General features: G+C 38.2%; 1 protein-coding gene across 1 annotated transcript in view; it reads left to right on the top strand.

Annotated features, from left to right (window-relative positions):
• Window positions 1–11,803, top strand: part of TRHDE (thyrotropin releasing hormone degrading enzyme) — a 211,339-nt gene extending 199,536 nt beyond the window's left edge. Inside the window, exons 18-19 of the mRNA XM_005519367.3 lie at window positions 847–928; window positions 4,267–11,803. Coding sequence (XP_005519424.3) covers window positions 847–928; window positions 4,267–4,410 — 226 coding nt within the window. The 3' untranslated portion in view covers window positions 4,411–11,803. The remainder of the gene's footprint in view (window positions 1–846; window positions 929–4,266) is intronic.
• Window positions 11,804–19,509: the final 7,706 nt, after the last annotated feature.

Here is a 19,509-nt window from a genome sequence, read left to right as displayed (position 1 = left end):
TTGATTCAGTTCAGTTTTTGAGAGGCCATTTGTAATGCAGATGAGGTGGATGAATACAAAATGAAGAGAAGGCTGCAGCACATCAAAAAGTCTGATTTAATGGTACAGCTTGAAGGGTTCCTCAGAACAATTCTCCATAGTTGCTGCTCTGCTCCTTCATTGGCACCTGTATTTTGAGCTGTATTTTACAGAATCACAGAAAAAACTGAGTTGGAAGGGATCCACAAGGATCATTGATTCCAATTCCTAACCCTGCAGAGCACCATTCCCAAGAGTCACACTGTGTGCCCAAGAGCACTGTCCAAACACTGCTTCAGCTCAGATAGGTTTGGTACTGTGAGCATTTCCCTTGGAAGCCTGTTCCAGTGCCCAGCCACACTCCAGGTGAAGAACTTGATATCCAACCTAAACTTCCCCTGACACAACTTCAGGCCATTCCCTCAGGTCCTGCCACAGATCACCACAGAGAAGAGATCAGTCCCTGCCCCTCCTCTTCCCCTCATGAGGGAGCTGTAGGCTGCCATGAGGTCACCCCTAGTCCGCTCTGTTCCATTAAGCGGGAGGTGGTTTGGTCCTCTCCTCCTCTGGAGCACTCATCTGTTCCTGTAGTTGAACCCATTCTGCTTAATAGCATCTGACTTAATAATTACAAACATTTCAGCCTAGAAGGAGGTCTCAGTCTAGTTTTTTAGCCTGAAATACCAGTACCCAGTTCCAGTGCTGTTCCCTTGATCCCCCAAAATCATTCCTGTGCCTTCTCCCTTGCTTACGGAAAATTACTTTCTAATTTTCAGTTTACCTGGCTCTTGCAGTAACTCTCTGTGCATCTTCTCTTTTTCCTTGTAGGTATGGAGAAGCGTTATTTATGAATTCAAAGCTTGTCAGTGGGGTCACAGAATTCCTCAATACTGAAGGAGAACTAAGAGAGGTAATTTTTAAATTACTTTTGTCATGTGAGATTGTGTTCAGTGTAATCAGGGAGCAGGGCAGGAACAATAACAAGGTTGTCCAGAAACTCTGTTCTCTCTGCTGCTGTTGAAGGCCCAACTGCCTTTGCAACACCAACCTGTTGGGCAGCACAAGGACGAGGAACAGATTGCAAAAACACACGTGTGTAGAGGTGGTGTCAGGAGGGGGATTGTGCAGGCAGTGCTTTGTGCTTGGCTGGATATGAAGATTAGTCTTTTTCTCTTGACTATTGGTTGAGAAACTGAAGATGAGATATTTCTATCTTAATTAGCTTATTCTGCAGAGGGCAGTCCTTGAAAACATCAGCGTTGAAAGTAGAAGCTGCCAATGTGCTCTGTGGTTTTCTCTTTCTCACAGTATTTTCCATGTGAGAAAATCTGCTAACTGTATGTGCTGGCCAAATTACACCACAATAATTTGTACTTCTTATTTAGATGGTGTCGTGGTTTACCATTAGCTAAAAAATCACTAGAAAATGTACTCATTTCTTGCTGTGAGATATGGATTAGAAGAGCAAAACAGGTATAAAACTTAAAAGGAATAAAGAAAGTTTATTAACAAAACTACAGGAATAAGAAACCAGAATAAAACTTCCAGAACTCCTTTTTCCCCACTACCCAACCATTCTCTTTGTTCACATAACACAGAGACGACAAAACCTGGTGGTTAGAAGTCCCAACTTTGTTATAGTCTTTTTATCAGTCTTTGTAGAGAAAAAGAAGTTCTCTTCTGCTAATCTATGGAGTTGTTCATAATAAAACCATTTTTCTCATGGCTTTCTATTTTTCTGATGCCAGCTGCCCGGAAAACTCTGTCATCAGTTCTTTCCTTCCATTTCACATCACTCTGAGGTGTGTTATGGGTCATGGGTCAAGGGGTGTCATTTTAAGGATGAGTTATTCAAAGGCAAAAGTTCTCTTCATCTGTCTCTGTGACCATCTCTGGAAACAGAAGTTTTCTCTTTGCCACTTAAGGGCCACAAATTTTCAAGAACTCTCACTTCTCCGTTTCTGCTCCAGCATCACATAAGATCACAAATACTTCACCATTTTACTCAGCTTTATCAATTAATTACTTTTGCTCCGATACACACTTTGAAATACTCTATTCTCCCCAAAGTACTCTCTCATGAATGAAAGGAGTTTTTTCAGAACACTATTGTCCATCTCCATAGTTTTAGCAAAAGAATATTTCAGCTTATTAAAGCATCTCCTTATTTCTCTCCCCCATCTGAAGCTTAATTCCTTTCTTCACTATCTTCAATAGTTTTTGTTGTCTCTTTACCTGTTGATTACTCTCTCTCTTCCCCTCTTTCTGTGGAAAAAAAGGATTAATCTGCAAGTCTCATCTAGGTAATGAAAAGGTTAAAATCTTGCCCAGGCTTTGTAGATGGTTCTGTGATCTCTGCCGGAGCAGCAGCTGGAGCAGTCTGTGATGGAAGATTCTTCATGGCTGCTCTAGAAAGTCTAGTCCTGTCTCAGCCCGCCGCAGGTCATTGTCTTTCTCTCTCCTTACTCGGCAGTCTCTGGTGAAACTCAGCAGCGGCAGAAAAACTGCAGCCGAGCCAGGGACCGGCCTGGCCCGGCCAGAGCCCGGAGCAAGCCCCGCAGGCCCCATCTCCCGGCCGGGAGCCGCTGGGCCCAGCCCAGCCCCCGCCCGGGCCGCATGGCCTGGCCAGGGGACGGGAGCCAGCTGGAGCTCTGTTACCTTTCACAGCCAGGAAACAAAGAGACAAATTCGCAGGCTTAGGTCTTAAGGTGGTGTTCATAGGTTGATCTCGCTTTTCAATGGTCAAAACTACTGTCAGTTCTCAGAAATGGCCAGTTATTGGCCAGGAGAAAAACTCCCATCAGCCTCCGGCAGCCTAAACTTCCTTAGGTGTTTCTCTTTGTTTCTTAAATGCCAATCTATCACAGATGGGAATGATTTTTCATTTTAACTTTACATCTGTCCTGAGTGAGGTTGTGCTACACTCTGTTTAGCATCTACTCAATGCTGCTCCAAATGGATACAGTGATTCTTATGCAGTACAACCACCATTACTTGAACTCTGTGCTCTGATGTTATCCAACCATTTGTTTGTACTCAAGTCTGGTGGCCTCAGTGGCTTAAGGAGGAGCCACAGGTGGTTTCCTACCCCCAGCTGGGGATGATGCTGTTGGTCAGATCTGAGTGTCTGCCCTGCACAAGGAAGCCTTCTGAACTCTTTGTTTCCGCCTTCATGATAGGATTGGTGAGCTGCTTGGTTATACTTCCCTAAAAGAAACTGGTATTGTAAACATTTTGGTATAAAAAGTACAGCGATCAGGTAAAGTCTGATTTTAATAGTTTCCAGGTCTCTTTCATGCTTTTTGCTGTGATGGAATGAGACAGTTGCAGAATCAACCTTTTCAGTTCTGAGCCCAGGCACAAAGATGCTGCTGGAAGTCAGAATTTAGAAACTGAGGTAAATTTGGTGTCACTGGTAAAAAAAAGATAAAAAAATAACTAGTTATTCATAAGTGTTACTAAAACCATCAAATTTTGTACTACTCAACATAATCTGCCATCTATTGTGCTGATCAGCCTAGCAAATCTCACTTGGAAAGAACAACAATTGAAAACCTGCCAGCACCACTGGTTATAATAATCCAGGTGCTGGTGCCATACTTTGAAAATATACAAGAGCAGAGCAAGAACCTTTTCAGTCTGCAGAAAAAAAGATGAAAGTTTTCTCATAAGGGAAGGAGTATGTTTCAGGTATTCAAAGATTGTCAAATGCATGGCCACTTGCTATTTTGCCATTCTCTTCTTACTGTAACCATCATTCCTTTTTTCAGCAACTGACCTGTGTTATGTAACCAGAAAGGATCTGCACATCAAAATAAAATTAATGTGTTTTGAAGCTTGATAAAACCAAAGGGCATCAAGGCTGCCTTCTGCTGATATTTGCATATAAACCTTAATTAGAAGCAATTCCATTGCTCGAAGTTTTGTTTCTTAGATACAAATAAAAATTTAGAGCAGCCATCTACGCAGTGCAGCAGCTGAGCTGCAGGAGGGTAGGAGGTAATTATATTAATGTGATCCAGCACTGACATATCAATATCTTCCAGTGCAATGTGAAGCAATTGCATCACATCTAATTGACAGTTTGCTGTCTTAATACATTTCCTATTAAATCTTTCTACCTGATGCTGCATTTACTTCTACATTGATTGTGGAAGTTTGTCCTAAATGGCTGACTTACTTGTGTGCACTGGAAATGCTTGCTTTCTTTAGTTGCGGCAAATTTAACCTGTTAACTTGTATTTCCAGCTAAAGAACTTTATAAAGAGTTACGAAGGGGGTGCTGCTGTCTCTTTCTCTCGTGCTGTGGAAACAGTGGAAGCCAATGTGCGGTGGCAAAGGCTTTATAAGGAAGAACTGTTCCAATGGCTAAGAAAATCCTTGACACAGTAATCTGTCTTTTTAGCCAATCATTTAAACATGACTCACTGCAAGAGGAAGAGGAGACATTTTAAAAGTGTTCAACATGAAAATCATGAAGACGAGATCAGACTGCAGGGATAAGGTTTTTTGTTTTATTGTTTTTTTCATTGTGGATTTTTCTTTTTACACTGAACTCTTGTGAAATTGTCAAGAAGATTTTCAGAAGAGAAGATCATGAATGCTTGTGAAACCCAGTCCTCAATGTACACAACCAAACATGATATTAAGTGGTGCATGTAAATGTCGGGAAAAAAACAAACAAAAAATCCTTCAAAGGCTATTTTGTGCATGCTTGTACTGTCTTTGCCTGTATTTTAGCATGCTTATGTATAACAGCCACATTTTGTATGTGAGTTCCAGTTACATCAAAGTTGGGCATTATACAAAGCACAAAGACTCTATGACAATCACTATTTCGATGAAAAAAAGGAAAGCAAGGAAAAGGAAATGCAGAAGGCTTCCAGCTTGGGGTGGCATGAGATGTAAAATCTACTTTCCCGCTTGCTGCCAGTTTGTCTACCACTCAGATTGTCTCCTAATGATTAGAAAGATGCCAGCTCATTTTTTGAATTACCAGTTGTATCTGCAGTCTCCATATTCCTATATTTAAATAATCAGAATAGTAAGAGAGGAGAAAGAGAAAAAGGCCAGGAGCAGGGTTAGAGAGAGAAAATGAGAAGGACATCATCACTGCATTATAATTATATACATTTGTTCACTGCTGATCAATGAAACTCTGTAGTTTCAACTGCAAATGTGTGTGGGGGCAGCTTTGCATTGATTTCACAGAATCCGTGAACCACCTCTTCTCAGCTACTTTACAAGGCACTGATACAACGGATCATGCAGGTCACCCAGCCTGTGCACTAGTAAGTTTTGTAGCTCACAGTGCACAAGTATTATAAGATTCAAATAGAAATTAGGAAAAAGGGAGAATATCTTGCATGCAAAGACTTAAAATTGCCCAAGAGGGCTGTCTTGCATGTGGTAGACCAGCTTTGTAGTGCTTTATTATGATAGACAGGTCAGATTCTCTATATAGGCAACACTTCTGCAAATATGGAATGTATGATTTATGCCATAATTGAAAAGTGAAATGTGAAGAGAGTGAGGGAGGTATACATGTGTTTATTTGTACTGACTAATACTGAGAATGTGGTTTTCTTTCGGTTCCCTTGTACTTCATATAGACTATTGTTCATGAATGACATTTTTCTTAATCGTGTTTATTTCTTCTCAATCCTTAATTTGAAAGATCAGTGACACAGTGGAATTGTACAATGACTGTCTGCACTCTGGAGCTAAATGTTGAGGATAAAACTGGTGAGGGCAAATACTCTCTCATATCCATCCACACTGGAGGAAAAAGCCACAAGAATACAGTTTTCAGGAGTCAGATTGCAGCAGCTTCAGAGGTAGAATATAGATTTGGGACAGTTTCTTTATCCCGTCCCAACCTATCCCAACCATCTGACCACATCATGGCCATGTACATGTGTGTAAAGTAGAGAGTAGCCATTCTGTCTGGTTGCCCTCACAAGGCATGGAAGTTACCAACATGCTTTACACTTGCAGTTGCTTATCCTCAGTAAGTTGTGAAATGAAACAGTGTGAAAAGAACCAAACCCAAGCATCTTCTGATATTTTCAGAGTTGTGTGGAGACAGTATTGTTTTCTGGGCTCTCATTACCAAGGTATTCTGCTCCTCAAAAACTAGCAGACCCATCCTGTAACTAAGCTGTTGTACTGATCTTGGTGCCTGTTGTTGTGTGCCCTTTATTTTTGGAGGGTGTCTGTGGGTTGGGTGCATGAAATCCTTACGTGGGCATTTTTTCAGCTGTTTGGTGCTGTGCAGCACATTAGCTTGACTCACATATAACCAAAAGAAGAGGGAATCCTGTGCTCTTGTACTGTTAACTCTTTGCCTTAGTATGCCCTAAACCTTTGTGCTATGTTGCTGTGCTAGTGAACCTGCTGCCCAGAGACATTATCATGTCGAAGCTGAGTGAAATCCTCCTCCTCCTTTGTATTTTACCTACCTCACAGGGGTGTTGTGAGGCTTGACTAATGTTAGCAAAGCACTTGAATATCTTCTTATGAAAGGCATTTAAAAGTGAAAAGTATTATTTTATGCGGTTGACCAAACTCAACCTCAATGCCAGTATGTAGCGTCACATTTTTAATTTCTACTGAGAAAAAATCACATGCAGAGTTGGTTTTTTTTTTATAATAAAAAAGCAAGCCAAATACTATTTAATGTAACCTCTACCCTGTAATGAAGGCCAAAATTGTGATATCCAAAGAGTGTGCAGAAAGCCAAGCCCTCAAATATGAATTGCTTGGAGGATTTCAGAGAACAGAAGAGTGTGAAATGGTCTGTCCCTTTACCATTTTATTCAGTATTGTCTTTGATGACTTTTCCAGAACCACAGATTAAACCATATACCTTGCAAGATGCACATAAAAGTTTCTGGTCTTCCCACTGATAACAGTATATTCCAAAGTCAAAATTTCGCTACAGCCTGTGTGTTTTGCACAGTGCACAGAAATTTCAACTCTTGCTCATTTGGATTGAACTTCTTGCACATTTAGCTGGTGTTGGATGCAAAATGATATTTTAGTGGCCTTGAGCAACTGATCTACCAGATATCAAGACCCAAATGTATATATTATACATACCCATTGATGTGTTGCTTATAATTGTATTCTAATAATGTTAGTATTATTGCTCTAAGGTTGAACTGGCCTTTCCACTATAATTCTCTATTATTTTATTTTTTATGTTTTGTATTTTGCTGTTTCACACTGAATCAGGATTAAATTTAAATGTATTAAATCTAAAAAAAAACACAATTGTTTTCTGCAATATTCAGACACCCTACATTTTATTATATGTCTTTAAAAACCTTTTTTTAAGAAATTTCACACAGCTGTGTGTTAAAGAATAGTTGATTCCTCATGGAAAGTTCTAATACTGCTTAGAAAAATCAATTTATCATATTGATTTTCTTTCTCTTTTACCAGTCCTTTTCTTCCCTTGCCCGTATCTAAAGATGGTCCTCATTTTTATGATTTAGATTGTGATTAGGAAGCCAAATACTCCATACTTTTCAGCATTTTCTAGTATTTGACTTTCTCCTTTCTAGTGTCCTTTCTAGTGAGAGATCATGCAAAATGTGAATGCAGTGTGGACATGGATATGGGTGTCATTTTATAGAGATTTGATGAAAGTAAAATCTCTAACCAGCCTTTGTATGACTCAGGATCCTTTGTAGTTATTAATTGATATGGCTTCCTAAATCATATAGGAAGACTTATGAGTAGACATGATTCTATGCCAGCATAACGAAATAGCTATTGTATTTTTTATAAAATTGTCCAGTACAAGTATCTGGCCTTTTACTTTGTATCTGGTAGAATTATTCATGTATCCACTGCTAATAGCTGTTAAAATGGTAGTAGCTACTAATTGTGATGAGGGCAGAACACTGTGAAAACATTCTTCTGAAATGACATTTCTGCTATTACTGGGAGTACTTGGACATTTGTTATGTATGATAAAAAAAACCAAACCTAATGTGTTCTCAAGTGCATCTAAATTTGATTATCTTTTCAGTGAATATAGCAAGAATTCTGATACTACTCTGGAAACTGAAGGTGAATTTTGTGTAGTTTTTGGGCTGTTGTAGATATTTCACTGATCTTTAGAGTGCCAAAGGAAATATGCCCTGATGCAGAAGGGTGCTTTCACAGCAAAGATCCTGAACCATACAATTAATTCTTTAGTCATAAGTAATAAAAAATGAAAAGTGTGTGTGTGTGTGTGTGTCTGTGTCTGTGTGTCTGTGTGTCTGTGTGTGTAAAATCCTCCATAGACATACTTTTCCCATAAAAATCTAATTATTTGGGTAGAATAAAGCAAAGGTAATATTTGCAGGGGAGGGTGCCTTTATTTAGATACCTGCATAATAAGGTTTTGGTCTTCCACATGATCATAAATGATACTGAAAATAGACTTTGAGTCAAATGTGCAACTTTATCTTTGAGGAAAATGGATGAGGGTTTGAAAACTGCTAATGTATATAATCAGCTTAGCAGCAGTCTTGCTATGAGTACTCACCATATCAGGCTACCTGTCCTAAGCAGGATATAGCCACAGTGTCAGTAGGAGCATGAAAGAGTAGAACGACCATCCAGCTGTGGAGCAGCCTAAAGAAAGTCTGTTTGCTCAGCTATGGATGGAGCAGTCAGAAAACTGCTGGCTGTATCACCTTCCACTGCTGCCAGACCACCTGGGTTAGGAAAGCAGCTGGGAACCACTGAAATGCAGAAAGGTTCCATCCAACTTCCTTTTCATCTGTGTGGAAGAGACACAAGGTCCCTTGGCTGACTATGGGTTGTGAGTGATCTTCAGAGATGAATGTCATTGCGTTGTGCTAGCAGAAAGCAAAGGTCCAGCTAATGAACCTGCACTGCTCAGAAAAAAAAGACCTCAGCTCTGGCCATCACAGCTGAAAAGTGTTGACCAAAATGTTTGTAAAGGTTTAGATCATTATAGTGTCCTTCTTCAGAAATATTTTCAAACAGTCAAATATTTGATTTTCAAGTGGGAATAGGAACAGATACTTTTTCTTTATGATGTTTTTGTTAATATTTGAAAGTGTACCAGGAATTTCTTGGGCTTTTTTTAACAAGTGGGTTGTAAGGATATACTGCAAATTATTTCTGGTAATAATTCTAGTAATAGTAGTAATTGTACTCATACCATAAAATACAAAAAACCCAAACAAAAACAATCAGATGCCTTCGTAAACCTGTACGGCACCAGTGACTGTGCAGCTCTCTTTTTGCATACAAAGATGTAAAAAAAGTTGGTCACTTTGTTTCTCATATGACTGTGCAAGCTTCTGCTGGTCTTAATACCAGTTCTGAAACCCAGTGAAACCACTCTAACTTGAGCAAGTAGTTCATGCTGGCATGGGTAATTTTGTTTTCAGTGGGAAGGAAGGGGAGGAAGGATTTTTCACCAAAGTAAGGCCACACACCCTCATTAGGCAGAATTTTAAAATCAAGATTATTGATATTGAACTTTGCTCTTTCTCGTGTCCGTGCTGGCAGTGGAGGGGCATTCTGAGCTTGACCTTAGAATATGGTAACACAGTTAGAGGCTGGAATTTAAAAGACATATGGAGCCAGTTTCATTGAGGTATGTTTAAGGAGAATCACCCACATGAGAAGTGCTGTGAGTCAGACCAAATGTAATTTCTCAGAAGAAAAGGCATTTATATTTGACTGATTTGTTACTAGTGAAGTAAGTGTGACCTTGCCAATCAGTATTTCAGAGTGCTTTGCTTATTTAATGTGTACCATTTCCTGAGAGTATTGAAGCAATGTTGGTAGAGAACACAGGTGAGCAGCTTTGTGAGAGCAGAGGGGCTGTGCTGCAGCAGGCAGTCATGAGCCGGAGGCTTTTGCCAGAGTCCCCCAGCGTTTTCTGGACAGCATCACTTGGATTTGCTTGATCAGGATAGCCATGGTACAATGGACCAGGCCAGCAGCCAAGATGAAGTCTCAGTTCTTTGTGATACGTTTCACTCCACTTAATACGTTGGTTTCTGTAATTTCAAAATAATCTGTGGCAAAACTGGTGGAGCTTTTGTGGCCGCAGAGCCTCTGTGGATGCCCAGAGGGGTAGATCTGTTGAAGTGACTGATGTGAATTCCAGCTGAGGATCTACCCCACTGTTCCCAAAACAGCCCTGGAGGTGTCAGCTCGGGTGCTGTACAGGATGTTTTGTGAATTTGTATCTAGGTTTCAGTAGCATATATTGGATGACAAATGTTTTTCATTTTTCTTTGGCTTTTCATTTGGATAATATTTTGTGATTGGCTCCAATGTGATAAAGCTTTATAATTTTTTTGAGAACTGTAGAATACTGTACTGTGAAGAGTGTGGCTACTACCCGCTCTTTTTCCTGCAAACAATAGATTTCAACAGAGATGGACTTTCCTGGACTTAGACACTCTGTGAAGAAAAAACAAACTTTGATGGTTTTCAATGGAAAAATCATTGTAATTACTGTATAACAACCCTGTATAAAGACAGCTTTATTATATGTGTAAATGTAATTTTGCTATGTTGTTGTAATGTTTGAGAGACAATAGGCTTTGGTGTGGGTGAAACATACAGCCTTATAAAAACAGAGATTGTATCTCCCACTATGATGCTTTTTTGGCAGGTGTTCAGTTGCTGTATTTTTGCAGAAGTAAATATAAACTGGTTCTCTGAAAACTAACTACACACACGTCAATGACATAAATAGATCATATTGTTGAAAATAAAGGATTGATGATAAATTTCATTATTTTTCCAAAAGACTCCATATGTAAGTTTGACACCTTAAGAAGAAAGAAGTCATCCTGCAGCTGTTTATGGTGGTTATAATGGATGAGTCCCTCTGTTAATTCTGTCTTAACCTTAGATTAATTCTGAATACTGTAATTAGAAGTTCTCAAATCTGTAGTCTTGGGAATTCAGGTTTTTGTCATGTAAGAGGTGTCAAGTAAACTGACTCTTTTTATACAGTTCACCAGTGTTTTCATATAAATGTCTGTTTGCTAGATCAGAATGCCATTTTCCTATAGAGAAAATACAGATGATTTCATAATACCACATTTCTCTTTCTGTGTATCATGTGTACATGCATGTATAGCTTCTAGTTCTGGATATTTTGCTTTGAAAAATTATTCATTGGTTATTTTTATTTATACAGCTAACTTAACCAGTTTCAACTCAGCAAAACAGTTGGATGTAAGGCAGGATGTGAGGCTGTGTTGACCGAGACTCAACCATATGTATAAATCTGTAGGCAGTCCCTCTGATGTCTGTGGGATTAATTATAAACTTCAAATTAATGTATATTCACTGTAAACTCCTGCATATGACTGAACTAGTATTTCTGGAAAGTGATTTAGGCTGAAAATATGTTTCTACAGAGGTTTCAGGTGCAGTATATGGTGATATGTTTTTGCTGAATTTAAAATCACAGCTTTATATAGAACCAACTACTCTCTCTGCTTTTTTTTTAATTTATTTTTTTTCACAGAAAAGGATATATTTTGCATATAGAAGGGAGATGTTTACTGATTCTCTGTATATCTAAAATGCCACATTGAACAAAGTTTTTCATTTATTGTTTGGAGCATTCTAGGCTTTTTGAATAAAGGCAGAATTATTCTTACAGTGCTAATTAGCGAATATAGAACTAATCAGAAATTGAAAACATAAGCCAAATAAAATATTTGAATTTCTGAGAACAGTGTTTTTTGTTACATGCCTTTAAAAATGATTACATAAATATGGGACCATTGTGTGTTCAACTTAAAATTTTTATTCCACTCTTAAGGACTAACTAAATGGAATTTTTTTTTAAGAGAAACTTGATCTTCTGTATTTTAACCAAAACAAATTTGAATTTTGTCTCTGATAATAAAATTTTGTATAGTAATGTGTAATTCATCACTGTCTTAATTTTCTGATGTGGAGACATAGCTAAGATAAATAATGCCCAACCTTTTGATTGTGTTCCCATTTTACTGAGATAACAGTTTAGTAACTGAGTAGATATGCTGATGTTTTACAATGAAAACCATGCAAGAGAAGGTATTTTTTGACATGATGAATTTTTCAAAACATATTAAAATGCTGGGACTAGTAGAAAGCAGAGAACCAAGAAAAATACAAACTCTGGGCTTTGAGATACTCTTAAGCACTTCAAGACTAACAGGACTAAGAATAGAGAAAGGAGAAGTCTCTTGTGCTTTTCTAATTATGTAAATTTTGAATAAACAAAAAGATCTTTTCATTGGTAAAAGTGATTTCAGCTAGAATGCAGTTCAAATGACTTTTTAATAGAGTCCTTGAATCCAGGCTATTATTTTCCTTTTTTGAAGAACAGTTTTCAGTAACAATGAGATGTGAAATATGTGCAATTATTTACCCATTGGATACAATCATGTTCCCACTGAAGTCAATTGGAGCTTTGACATTGACATCACTGGAAGTAAAAGCCTGCCCTGTATTTTTTAAAATACAGCTTTCAATGCCAGAATACCTTTTTTCTTTAGCAATAAAGATATTTTCTTCTGTATTGCACATCTTAGTCTGCTGAAAGGTTGAAGGAAATTTTTAAGGTTCTGATTTTGCAAAGCACAACAGGCAGCTTTGATGCTTGGAACCAAGGTAAGCGGAGCTGAGCCTTAAATTAGTATGTTTTTAGTATCCTACATTTAAACACTTCACTGGGGCTAGAATTTTGACCATCCAATATGCATATGTCAGTAGGGTGTGTAAATGTACCTTTCATACCCCTTTTTATCCTGTGCTTAGGTCTGGATCAGGAGTTCAGCGGGCCTAAGGAGTGTCTTGGGTGCCAACAGAGAGCTTTCACATTAAGAGGAGATAGTGGAATGTAAGATGAAATATGAGAGGCTAGGAGGTACTTGCCCCAGAAGGGTCCTTGCCCTTCCTTTTTCTGCTACATGTCTCTGTCCATGAGTGTTGAATAAGCTGACCCAAAGGGCATGACCACCTTGGAAGCATCCCTGGAAGGACATGAGGAGAGAGAAATAGCACTTCCCTCTAAAATCTCACTGGCAGCACATCTCCTAATCAAACATCAGAGAACATGTGTGTTTCTTCCCCAGTGTGGCCACTGCAATCAGCAGCACTTCAGTCTGGCTGAGCTGCTTTCAAGTTGAACATTTTCATACAAAACCAAATGAAGAGCTGTTTATTTGCTCTCAGCTCAGTGTCTTCAGTAAAAGCAGAACTTTAAAGGGACTCATTCCCTTTGAAAGCTCCTCAGCTGAGCTGCAGGGTGTAGGAGGAAAAGAAGCTAGAGCCTTTGGCTTGTAAATTGACTTAGGAGTATTTGCTATCTTAATAACAGAAAATCATATTTTGCTGACTAATTTGCTGCTTCCTCCTATTTGTAGCAAAAATATATCTCGTTCCTTTAAGCAGCACCTTCAGCATGGAAGCCACCATTCAGTCGCACTGCTGTCAGAGGCACTCTGCTGCACATTGCTAGGAAAGTGGGAAGAAGCAATTCAGTGAGCTGATAACATTCCCAGCTTTTCTGAGAATTGAGCACATAAACCCCATGTTAGGGAAACAGTATTGAGAATAACATGACTGAGGCTGTCTTATAGATGGGATGGAAAAATGAGCACAAAGATATTTGTGAGGAAAGTTTAATGAAGGTAAGGCTGGAATTATGTGAAGTAATGAGGGTGTGCTTGGGAAATTAAAGCTTCTTTATGCTGAAACTTAACTTTGAGTTAGCAGTCACATATATTGTGGCCAAAATCTAATTAAAATTAAAAAAAAAAAATCCCAAATGGTTAAAAGGAGATGTGCTGCACCCTACCAGTGGTTGTTTGCTTTCAGGGGCTGATATCAAACTACAGATACTCCTTTCTATGGTTTGAAGCTGCAAATTAGCCCATATTCTCCTCTCTGTGTCACTTTGTCCAAACCTAACCCCTTAGAATCTGGACTAATGGTGCAAGGCTTAGTGAGAACTTCATGAACCGGGTCATGATGAGACTGGATCCTCATGGCACACATTCCATGTGTCACCTCCTGCCCTGTCTGACATAGTTCTGTTTCTCTGCTTCTCAGGCCACAGCAACTGTAGAACAGCAGGGAGAGCCTGAGAGTGTTTTGTAAGGTTTTGCCTTGTATCACCTTGCCTTTTAGCAGTAACAAAGGGCTGCAGTGTAGAAACCAGGGCAGAAGGATCTAAGGGGCCCTGGTCTTCCATTTTGCTAACCTTCATGCCTGATCCAGCGAAGTGCCTCACTCCCTGTTGAACTGCTAGGGCTAAGCAGCAGCATTAGGGCTCAAGCCCCAGTATAGCATTTTCATTATGTGGTGTATTGAATCTAGAGTTAATTACTCATGGTAGTGCTAGAGCATTATTTTTAGCAGGCATCATTTTGCTTACTGAACTTTTTCAGGAGTCATTTTGTCTGTTCTACTTACCATCATTTTTGACCTGTTCATTGCAGAAGGTGAGGAGAAAGAGGGAGAGGATAATATGATGCTATTACATGACATGTCTATTACAGTAATTCATTTCATGTGGCACAGAGCTGTTGCCAGTGATAAATGCATGTTCCTGGTACAATTATGAGATGTACCTTGAATTTTTCAGCAATAAAACTGTCAAAAGGTTGGAATAGGCACAAGCAAAAATGTGAATCTGGCCCTTAAAAAGATTAAATACTCACAGGTGATTTTAAGAAATGTTACCATTTTCAGAGGTGCACTTTTAGATCCATTAACTCTTTATATTAATACCAAAATATTGTTAGACAATATTGTTAAACAATAGATTGTTTCTATTTTACAGTCATGGATATAACACATATTTTTCTCATCCCACTCATCTGCTTGGCTAATTGATATGTTTCAAATACATTTCTATGGAGGTTACAGTAATGATGTAATAATAGAAGTCTTAGCACAAAATCAGCATATATATTTCCATATATATATATATATATATATATATATATATATGTGGAAATCAGAGCAGTTCTGTCCATTTAAAATGCCTATAAGGTTTTAGGTGGTTGATATCAAAAGCAGATTAACCCTAGCAGGTAAGTAACCCCAAAGACAGATGTGTTGCTCCAAAGGAGAACATGTCAGTGTGGAGAGCAGAGGCAGTTTGAGGAGGGGTTCTTGATTGTTTTCTGAAGATCTGTGCAGCTGTAAAGGACAAGCAGAGGAAGATCCCAACCAAAAATAGGGACCAAAAAAAAAGCAAGTGAGTTAAAAAAAAAGCCAAGACAAAAAAGCAAGAATTGGAACTGTGACTCTGGGAAAAAGCTTACAGAGAAAGCAATTAGGACTAAATTCTGAAAAGACTAAAAGTTATCTACAGAGGATTATTTGACATCAGCAGGTCCAGTTAATGATAATCTCCAATGGAACCACCATGATAGGAGAGAGCTGAAAATTTGCACTGGACAAAATTAATGAAACATTAACTTTAAAATATTCCTCCTACAGTTACCATCATCTGTAAAATGTTATTTCTGCTTGAGAAAAGTGCTGGTTGACCATCACAGCAAAATGTGAAGGGTTTGAGAAGCAGTAAAAGATCAAGACTTCCGTAGTGCCTTATTGTGCCTGGTTGAGGCTGGTGAGCCAGAAGCCTGGTTAGGATTTCATCCAGTGTACTGTGCAGCTGCAGATGTTTTCCTCTAGTTTTAAATCCAGTTAAGCTGTAAACTGTACCATGTATCTAGAGTGCTTGTACCATATTAAAATATATGAACTGCTTAGGGGGAGCTCCTGCTTGAACTCAGATTAGTTCACACAATTCAGTAGGAGATAAATGGTTCACTCAGGAAATTTTTTGTTCTTTTTCAATCTCCTTATTGTAGAGCATATTTTTCAGTAACTCCTAGTTCAACCTGGGAAAAATAGTCAGATAAATAAAAAACTAAGGACAAAATATCAGGATCATGGTTCATAAAAGCTCTCTCTGCATCTGTCGGTACATAATTCATTCTTCTGTGACCTTGCCTAATACAAAAACTTCAAAGGCATTTATGGGGTTTGCATTTTGCTATTTTTGTGTGCACAATAAATTAACATGGGTAAATATTTAGTTGATATAGCTGCATGGAATTTCTATGGAGGCTAAATAATCAAAATTACACACATAGTAAGTGGGAAAATGAAAGTCATATTTTTAAAATTACGTGTGCAGATGCAATTGCAACTTTAAAAGCATTTCACTTAGGTTCAGCAATTGTACTTTGTAATTTGGTATAAAATGGTGCTAAATATTTTAAGTGTCTAAATAATTTGTCTAGGCTTATAAAAGGACAGAATTCTACTGCCTCCTCCCTACATATATTAAACTTGCAGCTTCTGATACAGAAGCTACATTTGAGAAATTGGTGTAAACAATGAGATTTGCTAAAATGAAGGGATTAAGGGAAATGCGTCATGTTAATTTGCTCTACAGACTTGAGCAAACTAAGTGCAGATATGTACAGACAAGGGGATAAACTGAAATAAACAGAACTGGCTCAGTTGGGCAAGATTGAGTTTGTCTTCCTAATAAGTCGGTATATGCACTTTGCATTGTGCTAGCAACTTCTAATTTGTATCAGAGTTGGTGGCAGAAGAGTCATATGCAGTGGTCTGAAAGCACAGCACAGCTGGGACTTCCATGTGTCCTCGAAGTAATGATTCAATTAATGTGCTATCCAGTGCTATTTTGGCAGAGCTAGAGAGATTTGAACAGCTGAGACAATGCAGTGCAATGTACTACTTCCAAAGAGCCTGGTTCCTACAGTGTGTGTCAGACTTGCTAAGTTTACTTGTCTGCTAGATAGATCAGCCTGCATCTGAGCTGGTTGTTGAGGATCCCTTAGTCAACATGGTGAAAAAACCAATCAATCTCATCATAAAATATGCAACTAATGCAGTAAGGTAGATAGAAATGCTGAATATAATAAATTTTGGTAGTAGGATTATGTACGTAGGAAATATTAAGACATAACCTGAAGTAAAAGATGAGCTTGTGGGAAAAACTTAACACTATTTACTGTAAATTAAATTAATAATTGACACCCAACTTAGAGAGTTGGACAGAACCTGAATGTAAAAAAGCAATCATCAAGCAAAGGGAGCCCTCAGCAAGACTTTCGGATTATTTTCATGGAGCTCTGTCACTTGTGTTAGATAGGAAGCAATATATCCCAATCAAAATATGTCTGAAGATTAATGCTGCCTATTCTGACAGATGACAGTCCTCTGGAGTGGATAATTGCTGCAGAGTTGAAAAATCGATTCTTTGTTTTAATCTGATTTAAACCCAGATTCTTTTTTCCATGCCATTATGTGAGATACTCACTTTTGTTCACTTAATTAGTATGTATTAAGGATTTGACTGTTTACTGATGATATTACTCAAGAACAGACATGGAGTAGTGCTTTTGGCTAAAACTAGTGTAACTCCAGGAGTGTTCCAAGGGCAGACAGCAGGTGCAGTCACTGAGCAAGGCTCTGGTTTGCTTAATTCATGAATTATGTAATTTTTTCATGTGTCTTTGATGCCATGATAGGGAAGATGTCTGATATGGAAATCTTTTATATTGTACAGGTATTTTCTGTTTGTAATATCTTGTGTCATAAAAACAGAAGTAGGTAGTATTTAAGCACTTTGTAGTGGCAAATACAATGGTTTCTTTACAGTGCAGCCAAATGGCAATAAGTTATGAACAAGGTACCTGTAGAAAAAGAAAAAGAAAGAAAAAAGAAAGAAAGAAAGAAAGAAAGAAAAAAAGAAAGAAAGAAAGAAAGAAAGAAAAAGAAAGAAAGAAAGAAAGAAAGAAAGAAAGAAAGAAAAAAAGAAAGAAAGAAAGAAAGAAAGAAAGAAAGAAAGAAAGAAAGAAAGAAAGAAAGAAAAGAAAGAAAGAGAGAGAAAGAAAGAAAGAGAGAGAGAGGGAGGGAGGGAGGGAGGAAGGAAGGAAGGAAGGAAGGAAGGAAGGAAGGAAGGAAGGAAGGAAGGAAGGAAGGAAGGAAGGAAGGAAGGAAGGAAGGAAGGAAGGAAGGAAGGAAGGAAGGAAGGAAGGAAGGAAGGAAGGAAGGAAGGAAGGAAGGAAGGAAGGAAGGAAGGAAGGAAGGAAGGAAGGAAGGAAGGAAGGAAGGAAGGAAGGAAGGAAGGAAGGAAGGAAGGAAGGAAGGAAGGAAAGAAAGAAAGAATTAATTGTAGGAATATGAAACAAATAAAAGAAATGCTCATGATTATGAATAAAGGCATTGGACTGGATTAGCATGCACCTTTAATCTGGTAGAGGAAAAGGGCACCAGACAGCTGAGTACTTAGTGAAGAAAGATATTGAGAGAGAAGTATGGAAGTAGAAAAGTGAAGTGTCAATAATCTGGAAATTATGTAGAAAGATAAATTATTGCCTTTGACCAAGCAAAAAGCAGCTTTAGGCTGCACAGCCTCTACACATATTTCAAACCATTGTTAGAAAGATGGTAGACAAGTGACAGAACAGAAATGGAACAATTATTACCTACTACCGGGCTTCAGAAAAATTGGGGTGGCAATACACAACAATTATGTATACTTAGGCAGCCGGAGTGCTGCCCTTTAATAACTCTAAGATTGATAATTAGGTTGGGGAATAAAAAGTGTTGGGGGAAAAAAGGCATTTCTGGAGTTGGGGACGATAATGAAAGCAAGAGCATTAAGTGGCATGAATTTACCAAGTACAGCTCTTGCATGAAAAACTGAATGACTGCTCTTTTTTTGATAAAATTGCAAGGTTATTGGATGAATTCAGACCAGTAGTTATCAGTTATTTAGATTTTCATAGAGCATTTGACAGCAGCTTTCCAAATTAATTCAAATTGACCAGGAAACAAACCTGTTCACATAGAGTGAAGTTGTCTGAAAAACTGTTAACAAAAGATAATGAGGAGTGGCAATCTGTAAGACATGGGTGAGATATCTAGAAGATGTCTGGGTTTGCTCAAGTTTTAATACCTTCATTAATGATTTCTTAGAAAGGAAGGAAAAAACAGCCTCTTAATGAAATGTGCAGTGTGAGGCACTTGTTAACAACAAACTTGTTAAGTTGTTAACAGCAAGTGAGAATGGGGAAAATTTAAGACTCTAAGCAGAGAATTTTATAATGGACAGGAAATAAGATTCACCTCTAATTTCAGGCTAATTCTCCTGGGAAAAGCCATTGACAAACTCAGTTACTTAGTTATTCAGTAGAATGGAGAAACCCAAATAGTATCAGATCATCATAGTCTAGAGGAACTGTCAGAGCAAAGCAGGTGTAAGTTGGGAATGAGTTGTAGTAGCAAAATGAGCAAGTACCATGATGGGATCACAGTGTAAAGCATGATTTCTCTGAGCAAGGAAATTTTGTCTACCAGTTTTAGTTTGACTACAATATGTTCAGAAAATTTAAGAAATAGGAATGAATTCAGGATGAGAAATAAAACAAGTTTTAAAGA

The sequence above is a fragment of the Pseudopodoces humilis genome, chromosome 5 (assembly GCF_049639895.1).
Source record: "Pseudopodoces humilis isolate 2021_Gansu_Grassland_sample_001 chromosome 5, ASM4963989v1, whole genome shotgun sequence".
Taxonomy (NCBI): domain Eukaryota; kingdom Metazoa; phylum Chordata; class Aves; order Passeriformes; family Paridae; genus Pseudopodoces; species Pseudopodoces humilis.
This window is presented reverse-complemented; position numbering and strand designations above follow the sequence as displayed.